The sequence below is a fragment of the Syngnathoides biaculeatus genome, chromosome 23, assembly GCF_019802595.1.
Source record: "Syngnathoides biaculeatus isolate LvHL_M chromosome 23, ASM1980259v1, whole genome shotgun sequence".
Lineage (NCBI taxonomy): Eukaryota > Metazoa > Chordata > Actinopteri > Syngnathiformes > Syngnathidae > Syngnathoides > Syngnathoides biaculeatus.
In genome coordinates, this window is record NC_084662.1 from 53,299 (window position 1) to 70,165 (window position 16,867).

General features: G+C 41.8%; 1 protein-coding gene across 12 annotated transcripts in view; it reads right to left on the reverse strand.

Moving 5' to 3' along the window:
* The window catches only part of ube2j1 (ubiquitin-conjugating enzyme E2, J1), a 54,285-nt gene that overhangs the window by 11,727 nt on the left and 25,691 nt on the right, over positions 1–16,867 (reverse strand). For all 12 annotated transcript variants that reach the window (XM_061813252.1, XM_061813256.1, XM_061813253.1 and 9 more), the window contains 4 exons: positions 14,090–14,221; positions 13,667–13,751; positions 11,569–11,674; positions 5,484–5,613 (listed from right to left, as the gene is read on the reverse strand). In XM_061813252.1, the coding sequence (XP_061669236.1) occupies positions 5,484–5,613; positions 11,569–11,674; positions 13,667–13,751; positions 14,090–14,221 (453 nt within the window). The remainder of the gene's footprint in view (positions 1–5,483; positions 5,614–11,568; positions 11,675–13,666; positions 13,752–14,089; positions 14,222–16,867) is intronic.

The window sequence follows — 16,867 nt, forward strand, 5'->3', positions numbered from 1 at the left end:
TCTAATGTATAGTGCCGTAGCAACAAATATGCTACGCTAACTATTGTAAAATGGTAAACTCCCGCAACCTGGTCAGGAACCTCAGGTTGGCGGCGTATATTACTGTAATACGAGGGTCATTCAATAAATAAGGTGAATTTCTCGGTGTAAGGACTTCTAATACAGAGAGAAACTTACTTTTTAAAAAAAAAATTCAACATAGTCTCCCAGCACTGTTACACACTTTTCCCATCTGTGCAAATGCTTCCATATTCCCTCAGCGTAAAAATCTTTGGACTGATGTCTTAGCCAGTTGTTCACAACATTTTTGACTTCATTGTCACTTTCAAACTTCCTGCCTCTCATGAGTACTTTCCAGGGACTAAACTGATGAATGCCTGAAGAGGCAAGGTCTGGCTGTAAGGGGGTTGAGGGAGCAGTTCCCAGTTCAGCTCTTTGATCATCTGGATCATTTGACCTGTTGTATGAGGCCTTGCATTGTCGTGATGCAAGATGACTTTTTCTGACTGCTGACTACTGCGTCTGTTCTTTATGTCTTTCTGGACCTGCCTTAACAGTTCGCAGCAGTTGGCACTGTTGACAGTGCTTCCTTTCTCAAGGAATGAAATGGTGATTAGGCCTTTGCATATCCTTATAAATGATGAGCATCATCTTCCTTTCTACACTGGAGAACCTGCGTGCTTCCACTGCATGGACTGCTGTTTGGACTAGAATTCATAGTGCCAACCACGTAGTCACGTGTGCCACTTTCTTCAGAAACTCATCACCATCTTTCTCATAGCAGGAAAGACACTTGTAGGACAACTCGACTCACCGTTGTTTGTGGGCTGCACTAAGCGTCTTTGGCACCTCCTGAGTTAGGGTCATCGTGGACAATTTTGTGTGCTATTCCCACAGATAAGATCAAAGTCCTTAATATCATTCACTATTACCCTTCTGTCAGAGTGGATGAGGTCACTGACTGATTCGATCACCTCAGGAGACCTCACTCCTGGAGGCCCCAGGCCCGTCTTCATCCTCAACACTGCTCTATTCTTCTTTATAGAGGAAATCCTGTGCTTTGCATGAACAGTGTATCCAATAGGTCATGTAATATGTACCCTATTTTGACAATGTGATGTTAAATCCTCTCTCATTTAATTGTGTTTTGAGAAGATTTTTTAGTGAAAACTACGAATTTTCAGGTGGGCTGCCACTGTCGCGAGTCACATGATCTACGTGGGCATATGTGATGTGTACCGTGCCGTTCCAAACGCTGGATTACATGGGACACCATTATGCCCAGCCTAAGAAATAGCAGTATCGGTTGATCGAGAAGACGAAGGAATATTTCCATACAGATTTGAACCTGTGGCTGTAATGTTGAATATTTGGATGGTTCTTCGGGCGGAATGACGCGGAGTCTGCCTACTCGGAGGCCTATGCGCAACATAAGTGCATAAACAAAGGCCCCGGGGAGCTCCAGACCGGTAGCCGCGGATGGTCTTCAGACGTGAATGACGTAGAGTCTGACGAGCGAGCTCCAGCGGCCAGCCACGAGCCGAGCTTTCAAGTGGTGGAAGCCGTTAGCCCCGGACGCCGAAGCTAGGCTAAAAGGCCTCCGCCACCATCGAAGCTCGGCTAAATTGATTACAGCCAAAGGTTCAAATCTGTATGGAAGTATTCCTCCGTCTTCCCAATCAACCAATACTGCTATTTCTTCATCATAAATCAGAGAAATCAGTGCTGGGCATCATGGTATCCCATGTAATCCAGTGTTTGGAACGGCACAGTACACATCACATACGCCCACGTAGATCATGTGACCCGCGAAAATGGCAGCGCCCCTGAAAATTCGTAATTATCGATAAAAATCTTCTCAAAACACTATTAAATGAGAGGATTTAACATCACATTGTCAAAATAGGGTACATATTACATGACCTATGATACACTGTTCATGCAAAGCACTGAAATTCCCCTTTAAACAATTTAGCCCAATTGTAGACATTTTGTCGGCTGAAACGTGCATATATCATACACAGTCGACATTCTTCTATGAATTTCAACTAGGTTGCACCCAAGCAACCAAAAACTTTAACTGATCACTGTTCAATCCTGGAACATGCTTCTTGGTCAGGCATGTTTTTGTTAGGCGATTAAGGCAAAACATTTTTTTTAATCTCCAAAAGATATTAAACCCATGTGAAAAAGGAGTAAAACAAATATACAAAAATAAGCTTCTATCTGTAATAGAAGTTCTTATAATGAAAAATTCATCTTATTTTTTGAATGACATATTAATGTGTAACATAAGAACATTGACTATCATAATGAAATGTAAATTTAATACCTTTTTACAACTATACAATGTGTTTTTATTTTTCTAAAATCTCGACCAAAATATAATGCACTGTTGACTTATTGCACATTACATGAAATATACAATAATATATACAAGACATTACGGAAATGTTCAAAAATCTGAAAAGAAACGAATGAAAATCGGACATTGCTTTTGAATTGGAGTTCAAAATCAAATCAAATCAAAAGCCTTTCATATTTTAGCCTTTAATTTAATAATATGACTGTGCATACAACAAAATGAATGCTTCTCCACAAGGTGTATGCGTGAATAAAATAGAAGAAAAATAGAACATCTGAGGTAAAGATAAAACAAATACGTACATCAAGGCACAGTTGGTTGTGATGAGCCTGAATTTGATCTGTCCGTATCAAAACGGGTAAAGAAACAGTTTAGCTCCTCTGTCAGCTGTTTCCGGCACACATCTGGTTATTTCTATTGTAGTTTGTGATGTTTTGTAATCCCTCCTACATCTTTTTGGAGTTATTTTCTATGAAGCACTCCTCAATATTCCTTCTGATGCCTCTCTTCCACTCAGCTCTGGCAGCGCTGTACTGTGCCTTGTCCCCTGACCTGAAGGCGGTGCTGTGGCGTCTCAGGACTGCTTTAGTCTCTTGGGACCCGGATCTTTCTATTGACAGTGTCTCTATGCAGTTTTTGATGTAAGACAGAAGAATATCTGTGTGTTCCTGGAGATTCTGGTGTTCAAATAATTCCCAAACAGTGTGTGAAAAACATCCTGCAGCTGAGAGAGTGCATTCTCAGGCTATGTTGGAATTGTCTGTTTGAGGCCTAGTTTGTTTTTGTAGGGGGATGTATGTGGGTGTAATGGTGACGCGAACATGATTGTCTCTAACAAGAGGGGGTAGGAGGGTGGCCCTGTATGCATGTTTAATGTTGGAGTCAATATGGTCAAGGGTTTTGTCTCCTTGGTGGGAAACTACATATACTGGACGAATTTGGGTAAAACAGTCTTTAAACACACTTGATTGAAGTCACCAGCAACAATACATACTCTGCCGGGGAGGGCGAGCTGCTGCTTTTTTTGCAGTTGCGAGCAGACAGCTAAGTGCTGCAGTAACATTTGCATCCAGCTGGATATAGACAGCTACCACTACCGTCAGCTCCCTCGTTGATAAAAGGGTCGCACAAGACTGCAAGGACTTCTAAAGCAGGAGAGCAGAGAACACTAGTCGTTGTGCACATAAACACAAAGCGCTCCCCCTCTGCTCTTTCTGGAGATTCCGGTTCTGTCCTGTTGACATAAGGTCTGCTCGCGAAACTGTGCATCAGGAATTCGTGGACGTAGCCACGTCTCCATGATGAAAATAGCACTCCAGTTCCGGGCAAAGCTGCTCGTGGCTAGTTGTAATTCCAATTCGTCCATTGTCTGGATAATGGATCTTGCGTTGGTCAAAAAGATGGGTGGACACACTGGTCTATGAGGCGGCTTCCTTAGCTTAGAAACCAAGCCCGACCGATATCTTTGCTTTTGTTTCCCCTCCCTCCACCTTGTCTGTCCCTTGCTGAGACTGGCTATCCACTGAGGTCCCGGTGATCTCCAGATGTCCTCTGGAATATTGTTTTCTTTTGATATTCATTTGTGATTGGTAGTTATGCTTCAGTCCCAGCTCAATCAGGTCCTGGAAGGTATAGGTGACCGTGGGTTGACAGAAATCCACACATAGCGCCAAAATAATAAAGAAATAGCACCAAACTGGAGAGCTAAGAGCTGTTGCACCCGTGCGCGCCGCCATCTACAATTCAACAATTATTTTAAAATAAAAACTCATGAAACATGCATGGACAAAAAAGATTTAACTTAAAAAAAAAAAGGAGCCATGTTCAAACAAGGTGTGTCCTCTAAAAAGCATCACAGTTGTCTTCAAACTTATAAGCAGTCAGTCAGCCTTATTAAAAGGTGACAATTACTGTGCTATTTGTGAAATGATGTGTACTCTAATAAACTAAATGAAACAGAAAAAGCAAAGAATTAGACAAGCACATTAAAAGTAAAGGCTAAAGTAAAGGATAGCAAGGGTGGACAACTTCAAATACTTGGGGTCAACAATACACAGCAATGGAGAGTGTAGAAAGGAAGTGAAGAACCGATGGGTCCAAGCGGGGTGGAACAGTTGCCAGAGGTTCTCTGGTGTTCTATGTGACAGAAGGGTTAGGGCTAGGCTATTCGACCATGTTCCAGCAGCTTTAAGTTCCTTTAACTAGAGTTGTAAATATTGTTCTGAAATTCAAGTTCCACAGGACTTTAGCCAACCTCCCTGGATGTGGCCATGGATATTTTATGACAAATTGAAGACTACACAATATAACCCAGAACAACTTGCAACCTTAAATTAAAGCTTAACTCCAAGGTCAATTCCCAAGAGGACTGGTACCAGAGTTGTGTGTCAAGGCGAGTCTGACTATATAGAGTCAGTACTTCTAAACATTACGCACAAAATCCTTCCCTGCCAGAAAGGTAACATTGCACCTCCCTAAAGCAAGCTTCTATTGCCACGAATAAGACTACCTATGTTCCCATCTTCAACCAAACAGCCTCCGCCCTTCTTACTATGCGCCCAACCACTTGGCTCCAATCACAGGGGGTGAACCCAGAGGAAGGATGGCCCAAGGTTACCCCGTTGGGTTGTACCCGGCCAGGTTCTACTGTTCCAGGCCAAACCCTCTAAGCAGTTTCTATTGAACCTCACCTTCCAGGTGTGACTCCAGAGGGGGCCACAGTGACTGAGGGACACCTTTTTCCATTAATTTTCTAATCCCAGGCAGTCATTTGAGCTATGCTTTGTCTCTTACTCATCACAGGCAGTCATTTGAGCCATGCATTGTCTTTCCTGGACCTAGAAACTGTTTCCCCGAGGTGACCATGGCAGGGGCATAAAGCCCCAGCTAACTTAACCCCAACGATCATTGGGTTAACCAAATCTTTCCACCACAATAACAGTCTGGTTTGCTGAGGACCATTTAAATATTTCTCCATGTTAAATGGTTGTATGCTGACACAATGGAGTACAATTTGTTTGCTGCCTAAAACAAACCAAAAAAAAAAACCATTTACTTAAGGATGGTACAGTATTGAACATTCTCTGGCAAGTTGGTGTATGACCCAATTTTTTTGTACCTTCAAGTCAATTTGTTGTGCATGTTCATTTGCCATGTGGTCCTCTGGGCTGAGGTTGCTGTTGGGGGACAGATCTCGGAGTGCTGAGCGCAATGAACAGTTACACGTCTCACAGCAAAAATCCTGGGACCTGCAACAGAATAAGTTTAACATGAGTACCAGTGAACATAAAGAGGCTATAGTCAGTCCAATAATGTATTGTCTGTACAGCTCAGTCATCCTATTCCAAATCTGGTTCTTTTTTGGTCCAATCGGGAACATTTTGTGGTACTGACACAAATTGCCCCAAACTCTTTCACTCCTAAGTTTGTTTGTGCAATGACGTGTGTGGTGGTGTTCATTCCTTATGTAATGCATTTATTTTGTCAGTCAGTCTTGTTCCTGCCAGCACGACTGATATACCATCTGAATACAGATAATCAATCATGATTTTATGTGGTGTGGGCTGTTATAAGTTTACAGTATCTTATACTACATAGTCACACGCAATGAGTCACTTCCTCTGTCATTTTGTGGTTGTTCAATCATGTCTCGAGCTGTTTGGAGCAATAGATCTCCTGTTCTTGTGGGAGGTTTGTTTGGAATAACTAAGGTGTAATAATAGAGTGCTGGGTATTCCTATAGAAGATATTTAACCGTCCTCCCAGTAGTTCCTTTTTTTCTTTTTACTTCTATATTTCCTGTCAGAGAGGGAATTAAGCCCAGTCCTCGTTTCAGCAAGCCATCTCTTCGCAACAAACGTATGGGGCAAATTAAAAAGTTGCATTTTGGGAGCATTAGTCGGGACATTTTTGATGGTTGCTCCGGTTATGTGGTGGTGGGTGTTTTGTTTTTAGGGAAGTCATGTGACCTTTTACCCCACAACACCAGCAAATAATTTCTTTTTGATCAAATTTGCATCCCCTCCCCATTACTTTCCCCCTGCCTCTTCCTCATCTGCGGCCACAATTATTAAATGTTTCGCATAAAGCTTCATAAATTTCTCCTTCCTCTAACAGAAAGGTGTCAACTTTCTTTTTCTTATTTTGGACCACTCTTTCTGCATGTAGTGCTTGGTTAACGTATTGTTACAGGCTGCCAGTTGGTTGTCAACCCAATGTTTTTCAATCCATTGTTTTGTATGATTATTTGACTTCACATGAAGAGCATTTTTTAATTGCTCTTGATACACACTCCCTGGAGTGTGATCTTCAGGAATGCCACTGTTTGCTTTAAAACATGCAGTCATTCCAATTCTATATTCTTCAAATAGTTCATTGTGGCAGAAAAATGTACTCTAAATCTAGCAAAAGTGTGCTACATTAACCCTTGAACTCTCTGTTGCTGTGAGAAAAGTAATTTGCTGTCATCCAAATTTGTTGTACTTCCACACCATTTAAGTTGCAAGATATACTCAAGTCTTCCGTTCCCTGGACGAATTGTTACATCGACTTTATGAGATGTGATACCTTTTATGGCCGTTTTCATATCATCTTGAGTCCAGTTTTGTGTGTGTGTTTCTCTCCGATTTTATCCTGTAGGTTAACTATACATATTTTGTGTGGTTGTGTGTGTGTGTGTGTGTGTGTGTGTGTGTGTGGGTGCGTGGGTGCGTCTGCGCGCGCGTGTGTGTGTGTGTGTGTTGAGCTGGCCAGCAAAACCATATTGTGTTATCCACAAATTTAGATGTTTTATTTTAGTAGGACATTGGCTTTCGACAAACATCTAGTCCTTACACATTATTTTATTTTATTTTTTTCAGATGTTCTGTATCAACTATTTTGCTATTTATCAACTATTTTGCTTTGCAGAGATGTCTTCACTTCCTTCGGCTTCTCTTCAACCCTCAGCCTCCAGACGCAAAGTCGAGGCACAGTCCCGGAAAGAGTCTCAGTGCTGTGGCCACGGTCTTTGCCTGGACGTTGACTCAGCCCCTGGAAACCTCAGGTATCTTGAGATCCAGCTCAAAGGACAAAGTAAATGTCAGGTTTACCAATTAGACATTCATTAAACTGGAGAAAAAGGAAGCAAAGACACCAGTTCAAGTCTCGCGAGGAGAGAGGCGAGGAACTGTCTTGTATAATTCACCACTGCACTCTCTGATTATCCTCTCCTCAGCACCTCTATTTATTTAGTTTTAAAACGCCCCTTATTTACATGGATGTTATAAAAAGGAGACGGCAAGCAAAACAGGTGGAGACAAAGTGTACATGTTTGTTCATGTGCATGTGCATGAGTGGAAGATTGCCGAGTACATGTGTGGTCATCATTTCTTTAACAGGCAGCAGTTCTAACAGTTCTGATGATTAGATGTTTTGGTTCTTGCTATCTCCTGCTAGGTGGCTGCCACGTTATCTCGACCAGAGCAAAGAATTTCTTGATTGGAAGCAGATGTATGATAATTATGGTCACAATTATTCCTACATGTACCACAACAAAGAAAGAGTGGCACGCATTTCTCATGGCAATAAGACAAGTCTTCTTCTTTTCCATTCAGCTTGTCCCGTTAGGGGTCGCCACAGGGTGTGCCCTTTTTCCAGCTAAGCCTATCTGCTGCATCTTCCTCTTCCTTATTTCTTCCCTCACAATAGCCATCAACTTTCTCTTTGGTTTTCCTCTCGATCTTTTGCCTGCAGCTCCATCCTCAGCACCCTTCTACCAATATACTCACTCTCTCACCTCTGGAAATGTCCAAACAATCGAAGTCTGCTCTCTCTCACCACATCTCCAAAACATCCAACTTTGGCTGTCCCTCTCATGAGCTCATTTCTAATCCTATCCAACCTGCTCACTCCGAGCGAGAACCTCAACATCTTCATTTCTGCTACCTCCAGGTCTGCTTCTTGGTGTTTCTTCAGTGCCACCGTCTCTAATCTGTACATCATGGCTGGCCTCACTACTGTTTTATAAACTTTACCCTTCATCGAAGCAGAGACTCTTCTTTTACATAACACACCAGAAACCTTCCGCCAACTGTTCCAACCTACTGGACCCATTTCTTCACTTGTTGACCATGCTCACCATTACTCTGGATTGTTGACCTCAAGTATTTGAACTCGTCCACCCTCGGTAACTCTTCTCCCTGGAGCCTCACTCTTGCCCATCCACCCCTCTCATTCACGCACGTATATTCTGTTTTACTTCGGCTAATATTCATTCCTCTCCTTTCCAGTGCATCGCTCCGTCTTTGTAATCGTTCCTCCACCTGTTTCCTGCTTTCGTTGCATATAACAATATCTGCGAACATCATTGTCCCAAGGGGATTCCAGTCTCACCTCATTTGTCAGCCTATCCATTACCACAGCAAAAGGAAAAAGACTGAAAGGGAGTAGAAAAACCGGAGGAGGAACGTGACGTCAGACCCGGTGACAACATGACGAGCACTGGAATACATTGTAAGAACGGCGATTAATTTTCCGATATTTTGAGCGATGAACACTATTATGAAGGTTCTCACGAAGACGGTGAAGAATATGAGCTTTATGAAGGCATCAAAGGTTATCAATTTGAGGCAGTTAGACACCATACACGTTCGAATGCAGAAGAAATAGCTGGCCATGAAGAAGATGCCAAGCACGCAGGGAGCAGGCTATGCCTCGTGTTGGAAACAAAGACTGGTAAGTATTTGTGAAGTTCTTGTTTAAACTGACAAATAGTAAAGGCTTTGATATCCTGAATGTACACACCAACTTTTGACTCTTGTTTTAAAATTATGCAAACGCCGTGTATTTAGTAAATAGGTATGCAACAACCCGGCCTTTCATTGTACAGCGCAATGGATCTGCCTGTGCTTGTATGAGAAACTGCAGTATGATGTGCGTCACTACTTTGTGTGTACAAGGCTCGTTTATTATTTCACCAAAACAAAGATGATAACGGATTCCACAGTCTAACTTGGTATATTTTCACGAATAAGGATTTTAATGAACAAAATCCATTTAAAAATCTGCCACATTAATTTGAGAGCAATAGCTAGTGATATATCTTTTTCATTTGCCTTCGGGTTGTCCCGGTTAGGGGTCACCACAGCATGTCATCTTTTTCCATCCAACCTCAAAATCTTCATTTCTGCCACCTCCAGTTCTGCTTCCTGTTGTCTTCAGTGCCACAGACTCTAATCCGTACATCATGGCTGGCCTCACCACTGTTTTATAAATTTTACCCTTCATCCTAGCCGTTTCTTCACTTCATTACCACATTCACCGTTGCTCTGGATCGTTGACCCCAAGTATTTGAAGTCGTCCACTATCGCTATCTCTTCTCCCTGTCGCCTCACTTTTACCCCGCCACCCCTCTCACTCACACACATTTATTCTGTTTTACTTCAGGTAATCCTCATTCCCCTCCTTTCCAGTGTATGCTTCCAACTTTCGATTTGTTCCTCCACCTGCTCCCTCCTTTCACTGCATTACACAATATCAACTGCGAACATCATGGTCCAAGGGGATTCCAGTCTAACCTCATCTGTCAACTTATCCATTACCACAGCGAACAGGAGGGGCTGATCTCTGATGCAATCCAACCCTTCAACCTTAAATTCTTCTATTACGCCTATGGCAAACCTCACCACTGTTCTGCTGCCCTCAAACATGTCCTTTAAAACAAAAAATGTCGATTACAAGGGCTACTTATGCAGCCGATTTTAAAAGTCATCATTCCTGCCGAAGGAGTGGGATACTGCGAAGCAGCTCGTCATTTCATAGTGGATGAATCTAATGTGAGATTGTGGACGAAGACGAAGGACAAAATAATCCATCAAAAAGCGTATGGAGTTTTGAGATGCGGGAGTGCGTAAAAGCAAAAGTATTGCATTAAGTAGCTATCAAAATGAGAGCTCAAACTGCGTACTGTATAAACGAGCATAATGGTCACATAAAAATAAAACGTGAGGGCGCACACAAATTAAATACTCGCTTTTTTTAATGTGCCCATTACTCGTTTATACGTAGTTTGACCTTCACTGTTTTGATTATGACCTGAAGCCATAGAAGAGCTGCTACATTTTGTAGCCAAACGGAGGGCAAGAGGCGCTATTAGCACAGTGGAATCGCCACAAAGCGCTGAGGAATAAAGGGAACCAAAACTCTCCAGGTTCAAATGAGACTATAGATGTTTTTTCAGATTGGAGAAGAGTCAGATGATTCCTTTCCAAGGATGTTTTTGTTGTGGATAAACTGCACTATGCAGAAATGTTTTGTGCACGAATATTTAATGCAAGAAAATGTTTCTCCACAAAGTTTAAGTTAAACAGTATTAAACTGTTAATTTATTTAAGACTGTAATATGCGGTATCAACAGTATTAATAAAATATGGCATCATTGAGCATTTATTTTAGTTGGTTGAGGGATACTGTTCTGACAATTACAGGGACCAGGACAAGCGTATCCTGTGGCCTCTCCTGAAATATATATTTCTGCTACATCAGCACATGCACAAAGATTATTACTAATGATTGTTGTACAGACAATTTTTTGAAAAACAATACAAGTACAAACACTAAAAGTACAAACTTCCAAAATAGAAATGCAGATAATTCACAATATTTTGAGCATATGGACAGCAGCAAATTGGTGGTGCGCATTGTACATTGGTAAAAGGGTTTTCCTGATTTTTTACGTCAACTTTGGGGGTACACATTATAATTCAGGACGCATTATAGATGAGAAATTACAGTATAACATAACTATTCAGTTTGTTCATTTTGCAATGTGATTCAATGAGTGAGAGATAACTGGCTGCTACATGGGCGCACAGACACGCACGTGCATCGCATCTCTGACATGCACAAAAAAATAAAACATTGATATCAAGGTGTGCATTATAAAATGAAGGTATTATTGTTCCATTTGGAAAGATCTTTATCCTTTTGAATAAATTTTGTCACGCTGGAAAATTTTAAATATCAGAAAATGAAAAATTAACCTTTTTCACCCGGTCAACTGAAAATCACGTGATCGGATCAGGAAATCTTTAATTTGAAATAAAATAACTAATCCAAGTCCAGACATTTGCAGATCATCATAACCAGTAAAACAATCTACACATGCAAAAATTTTCCGCTCTGCTTTGAAGTGAGTAAAGAGAGCATTTCAGTTTATAGCTTACTTTTTGGCAAGGATCCGCCTCTCTTCTGGAGTATAATCAAGGGATCCAATTGCACCCTCTCCTTTTGTTGGCATGAATCCAATTATGGCAATTAGAGCAGTTCGTACTGAAAGACAAACAATAAAAGAAAATAATTACATGACTACTTGAACTACTTTAGGAGACTAAAAAATATTGTGCCGTCATTGGTCAAGATAGAAAAGCAGTTTGCTGGGTTTCACTCCTGTTTGGGTTTTATGAAAGGCAAAGCTGATACAATCCAATCATCATAATGTACTGCAAAACAAGGCAAGAGTGATGTCAGAGTCAGGTGGAGGGTACCACAAGACAATAGTATGTCTCCTCTGAACAGTGTTTGTGCCGTGCTCAGAAAGTGAACCAGCATTGATACTCTGTGTGATACTGTTCTTGTGAATAAAAATTCTTTACAGTGGGACCACAGAGGTTGAGCATAATGTCAGTGGAGAGATCTTCAGAATGGCAATGCAGCTTGAGAAGGATTTGTCATGGGATGGGAAAGCCCAGGTTAAACGAGACTTTTTATGGATAGCTTTGAGAAATGGCTTTCTTCTTGCCACTCTTCCATAAAGGCAGAGGCATTTGATCAGTGTTCGACTGACTGTTGTCCGATGGACAGACTCTCCCACCTCAGCTGTAGATCTCTGCAGTTCATCCAGAGTGATCATGGGCCTCATGGCTGCATCCTTGATCAGTCTTCTCCTTGTTCGAGGTGAAAGTTTAGAGAGACGGCTGGGTCTTGATTTGTGTACCTTACGTGCTGACTGTGTTTATTTTGATTGCTTTCATTTGACCTTAACTTTAACATAGAGTAGGTCGTATGTAAATTATGTATCTTTTTTGCTGACTTTGTTTATTTGATTGCTTCTTTTTGATTACCTCCAGCCTGTTGGGCTGCACATTATTGTGCTACCCGTCGGCCTGTCCCAAGCCCGGATAAATACAGAGAGCTGTGTCAGGAAGGGCATCCAGGGTAAAACTGTGGCAAACATAGATGAGCGTTCATCATACGAATTCTACAACAGTGAGGTCTGATACTCCTTCCATTTCAATACGATTGCTTGCACAGTGCTCCTTGAGATGTTTAAAGTTTGGGAAATCTTTTTGAATCCAAATCCGGCTTGAAACTTCTCCACAACAGTATCTCTGTGTGTTCCTTGCTCTTCATGATGCTCTCTGCACTTTAAACAGAACCCTGAGACTATCAAAGAGCAGATGCATTCATACAGAGACTTGATTACACACAGGTCGATTGTATTTATCATCATCAGTCAACAATGGACCATTCAGAGATCCTCACTGAACTTTTGGAGTGTGTTTGCTGCACTCAAAGTAAAGGGGCCGAATAATATTGCACGTCCCACTTTTCAGTTTTTTATTTGTTAAAAAAAGTGTAAAATATCCAATAAATTTCGTTCCAATTCACGATTGTGTCCTACTTCTTGTTGATTATTGCCAAAAAAATTGAATTTCATATCTCATTGTTTGAAGCCTGAAATGTGGCAAAAGGTTGAAAGGTTCAAGGGGTCTGAATATATATATATATATATATATATATATGGACATTTACACAATCTTCATGAGTTGGGCTCTGCATGGTACCACGTTGGATTTGAAATGAAACATTGAAATTGAAGTAAAGAATTTCAGGTTGAATTTAAGGGTTTGAACAAAAGTATATGATTAAATGTAGGATTGTACTTATTTTTATACGTCAACATCAACTCCATTCTCAAAAAACCGCAATAAAGGAGGGAAGAAGCTTCGGAGGGAGCATGGCCTGCTACAGGAACTGTTGAGTGAGGCAGTTCTACACGAGCAGTTCGACACAGCAGTCATTGAATCAGTCCTGTGTTCATTACATCACAGTCTGGTTTAGTGCTGCCACAAAAAAGGCAAACTCAAGACTGCAATGGACAATCAAAACTACAAAAAAAAAAACACAGGGACTCCACGACCCACCCTAATAAATCTTTGTTTGCACACCTGTTTGCAACTTATATCAATTTTCCAATAAGTCAAATGTTCTCATTGAAATACAGTCTAAACATAAAACTGAATAGGCAGTGAAGAAACCTACTGCTCCATGAAGGCTGCCATGTCTCTGGATGGTGACCCGATATACTCAGACAGATTTTCTTCCCAACTTCAAATCTTCCATTTGGCTGGGTGTGAGGGGTGGTAGTTTGGACAAAGTGGGGATGGTTGGGGTTGGGGGGAGAAGACATATGTGAATGAAATAATTAAACATCAACTTAAGGGTTGTTTCTCTCAACAGCATGAAAAAAATTGGACTATCCTGGATTTTACTGCTGCATACAACTTTTTTTTAAATGCTCATATTCTGAAATAGCAGTTCTGCTCCATCTTGATAGGGTGATGACAGTACATGCGCTGATCAAATGTGGTACAACTAGAATTTGTTGGGAGGCTAATTCAAATGTGGTCAATTTCCACACTTTGATGATGTGAATCAGATACAGGCTGTTAATCTTTGTCTTACTGTGAGAAGAATAATGCTGGGAGGCTTCATCGGATACTCTGGAGGAAGTACAATCCTGCCATGGTAAATCCCACCATCGAAATCTGAATCTGGAGGTCCACGTACAGAGAAGTGCCATTCAAATAGGTTATCCTAAAAAGGTTGGGTAAAGTTAGAGTACATTGAACGCTTCCACTCATCTGCAAAAAAACTAAATCTATGCCCTTCATCACACTGACAGATACAAACAGTTGGTATGGTAAGCCTTCCCACCTGTCCAATACAGTCCTAACAGTGCGTGTGTAGAGCAACATTGTGCTAGTTTTTGGTGGCCTCAATGTAGGACACAGCATGACACGCATGAACGCAAAATATGTATTTTTAATTTAATTATTTTAAAACCTTTCAAAAAAATTGGCCCCATGTGAAGGTCTTCCTTTTCTGAGGTATGCATTTTAAACGTGTGGAGCAGCGTGAAAGAATAGAGTGGAGTAAAAGGCTGGACTGCTATGTCAGGTTAACATCACAACTTCAGAGGTAACTCAAGATGAAAATGGCATTGAGACTGTTTTTACTGGCCATTTCTGAATTTGAAGTTGGTTCAATCTGTGTAACATCGCTCAATCCATTTCACATCAACATCCATTAACTAATTAGATGGCCGTATTTTGGAATGAATTGAAGATGTACCACCAGATCAGCTCTTGTCGCGCATGTTACGTGTGCTTTCCAGTTCCGTTGGGACTATAACCATGGCCACATCACGCAGCACCTCAACACGAAAATCCAAAATTACCAATGAAACAAATATGAAACTGCAAAAATGTTTCTTCAAAGTAAGAGTAGCAATAGAGGATGTCCGCTGGAGAGGTGGGTAAAGTTGCCAAATATTGTACTGAATCAAGACTAATAATAATGTGACTGAAGTTAAAATCAGTCTTCCTAAAAGAAATAATTACTCAAGAACTGATTCAATTGGGAGAAACTTCATCTTAAAAAAAAACATGAACCACAACAACAATAATACAAAATTAATGTGCAAAAGTCACTGATGGTGGAGCACGACATCCTTTAACTTTAGTGCAAGCAGCATGGGATCAGTTTTCACTCAGTGACAGTGTGAATGTGAGTGTGATTAGTTGTCCAACCTTAAGGAGTGGATGGATGGATAGATAATGTGCAAAGCATGATGGTGCTGTGTTGATGGATATGTGGAATGGATCAAGCTGCCCGCATTCAAGGAGTATGAGGCAGCTTGTGACACAAGTGACAGCAGCGGCTTATTTGTTGGCCTATTTTGAGTTCACGATGGCAAAATTCAGCAAAAGGTCACTGATTTCTACATATGCCATAAAGCACACTACATTTTTTTATAAACAAAAATTAAGTTACTTACCAAACATTTTAAATATTTACTGTGATTGGCTGGCAACCAGTTCAGGTTGTATCCCACATCCCCCCCAATGACAGCTGGGATTGGCTCCAGCACTCCCACAACCCCTGTGAGGATAAGCAGCTCAGAAAATGGATGGCTGTATTTGAATATTTATCATCTCAAAGTGTTAGATTGTAAGCCATTACCATGCATCAGTTTTCCAAGCCGCTTATCCTCACAAGTCTTTCAGGCCATCCCAGCTAACATTGGGTGAAAGTTGGAGTACACCCAGAATGAATATTTGAAAGTTGGTTTGGTGTCTACTGTTTCTCCTAAAAATGTGAGGATAAAACATCTGTAATCAATCCATCCATTTTCCAAGTTGCTTATCCTCACAAGAGTCCTGAGAGTGCTGGAGCCAATCCCAGGTCTTCTTAGCTGCTCTTACTGTGCCCCAGGTTTTGCCTCAACGACCAGCAAAGGTGCATTCCAATTGGTAAACAAAAGCCCGATAGGACTCCTCCTTCAGCTTGACGGCATCCCTCACCATTGGTGTCCGCCAACATGTGACAGGGTTAGGGTTAGATGACAGGCACCGACCATGTTACAGCCAGAGCTCTGGTCTGCCGCCTCGGCAATGGAGGCGTGGAACATGGTTCGCTCGGACACAATGTCCCCCGCCTCCTCCGGAACATGAGCAAAGTTCTTTTGAAGGTGGGAGTGGAAAATTCCTTCTGGCAGGGGAATCTTCCAACCACTCCCAGCAAACAGTCACAATACATTAGGACCTTCCACATTGGACCGGCATCTTTCCACACCATTGGGGCCAACTCACCACCAAGTGGTGATCAGTTGACAGCTCCGCTTCTCTCTTTAAGTGAGAGTCCAGTACACGTGGTCGCAAGTCCAATGACACGACCACAAAGTCTTCATCGAACTGCAATCTAGATTGTCCTGGTGCCAAGTGCACATGTGGACACTCTTCCACCTGAACATGGTGTTTGTTATAGACAATCCGTGATGAGCACAGAAGTCCAATAACAAAACACCACTCAGGTTCTGATTGAGGGGCGCTCAACCCAATCATGCCCTCCACGTCGCACTGTCATTGCCCACATGGGCTGAAGTCCCCCAACAGAATGATGAAATCCCCAGAGGGAGCCCTCTCCAACACTCCCTCGAAGAACTCCATAAAGGGTGGGTATTCTGAACTGCTGTTTGGTGCATAGGCACAGAAAACAGTCAGGACCCGTCCCCCCACCCAAAGGCAGGAGGAGGCTACCCTCTCATCCACCAGGGTAAACCTCAATGTAGTGTGCATAGAGGAGAGTCTGGCTAGATAGCCAGTCAGAACTTCTCGACCTCACGCACCAGCTCGGGCTACTTCCCTGCCAGAGAAGTGATATTCCATGTCCCTAGAACTA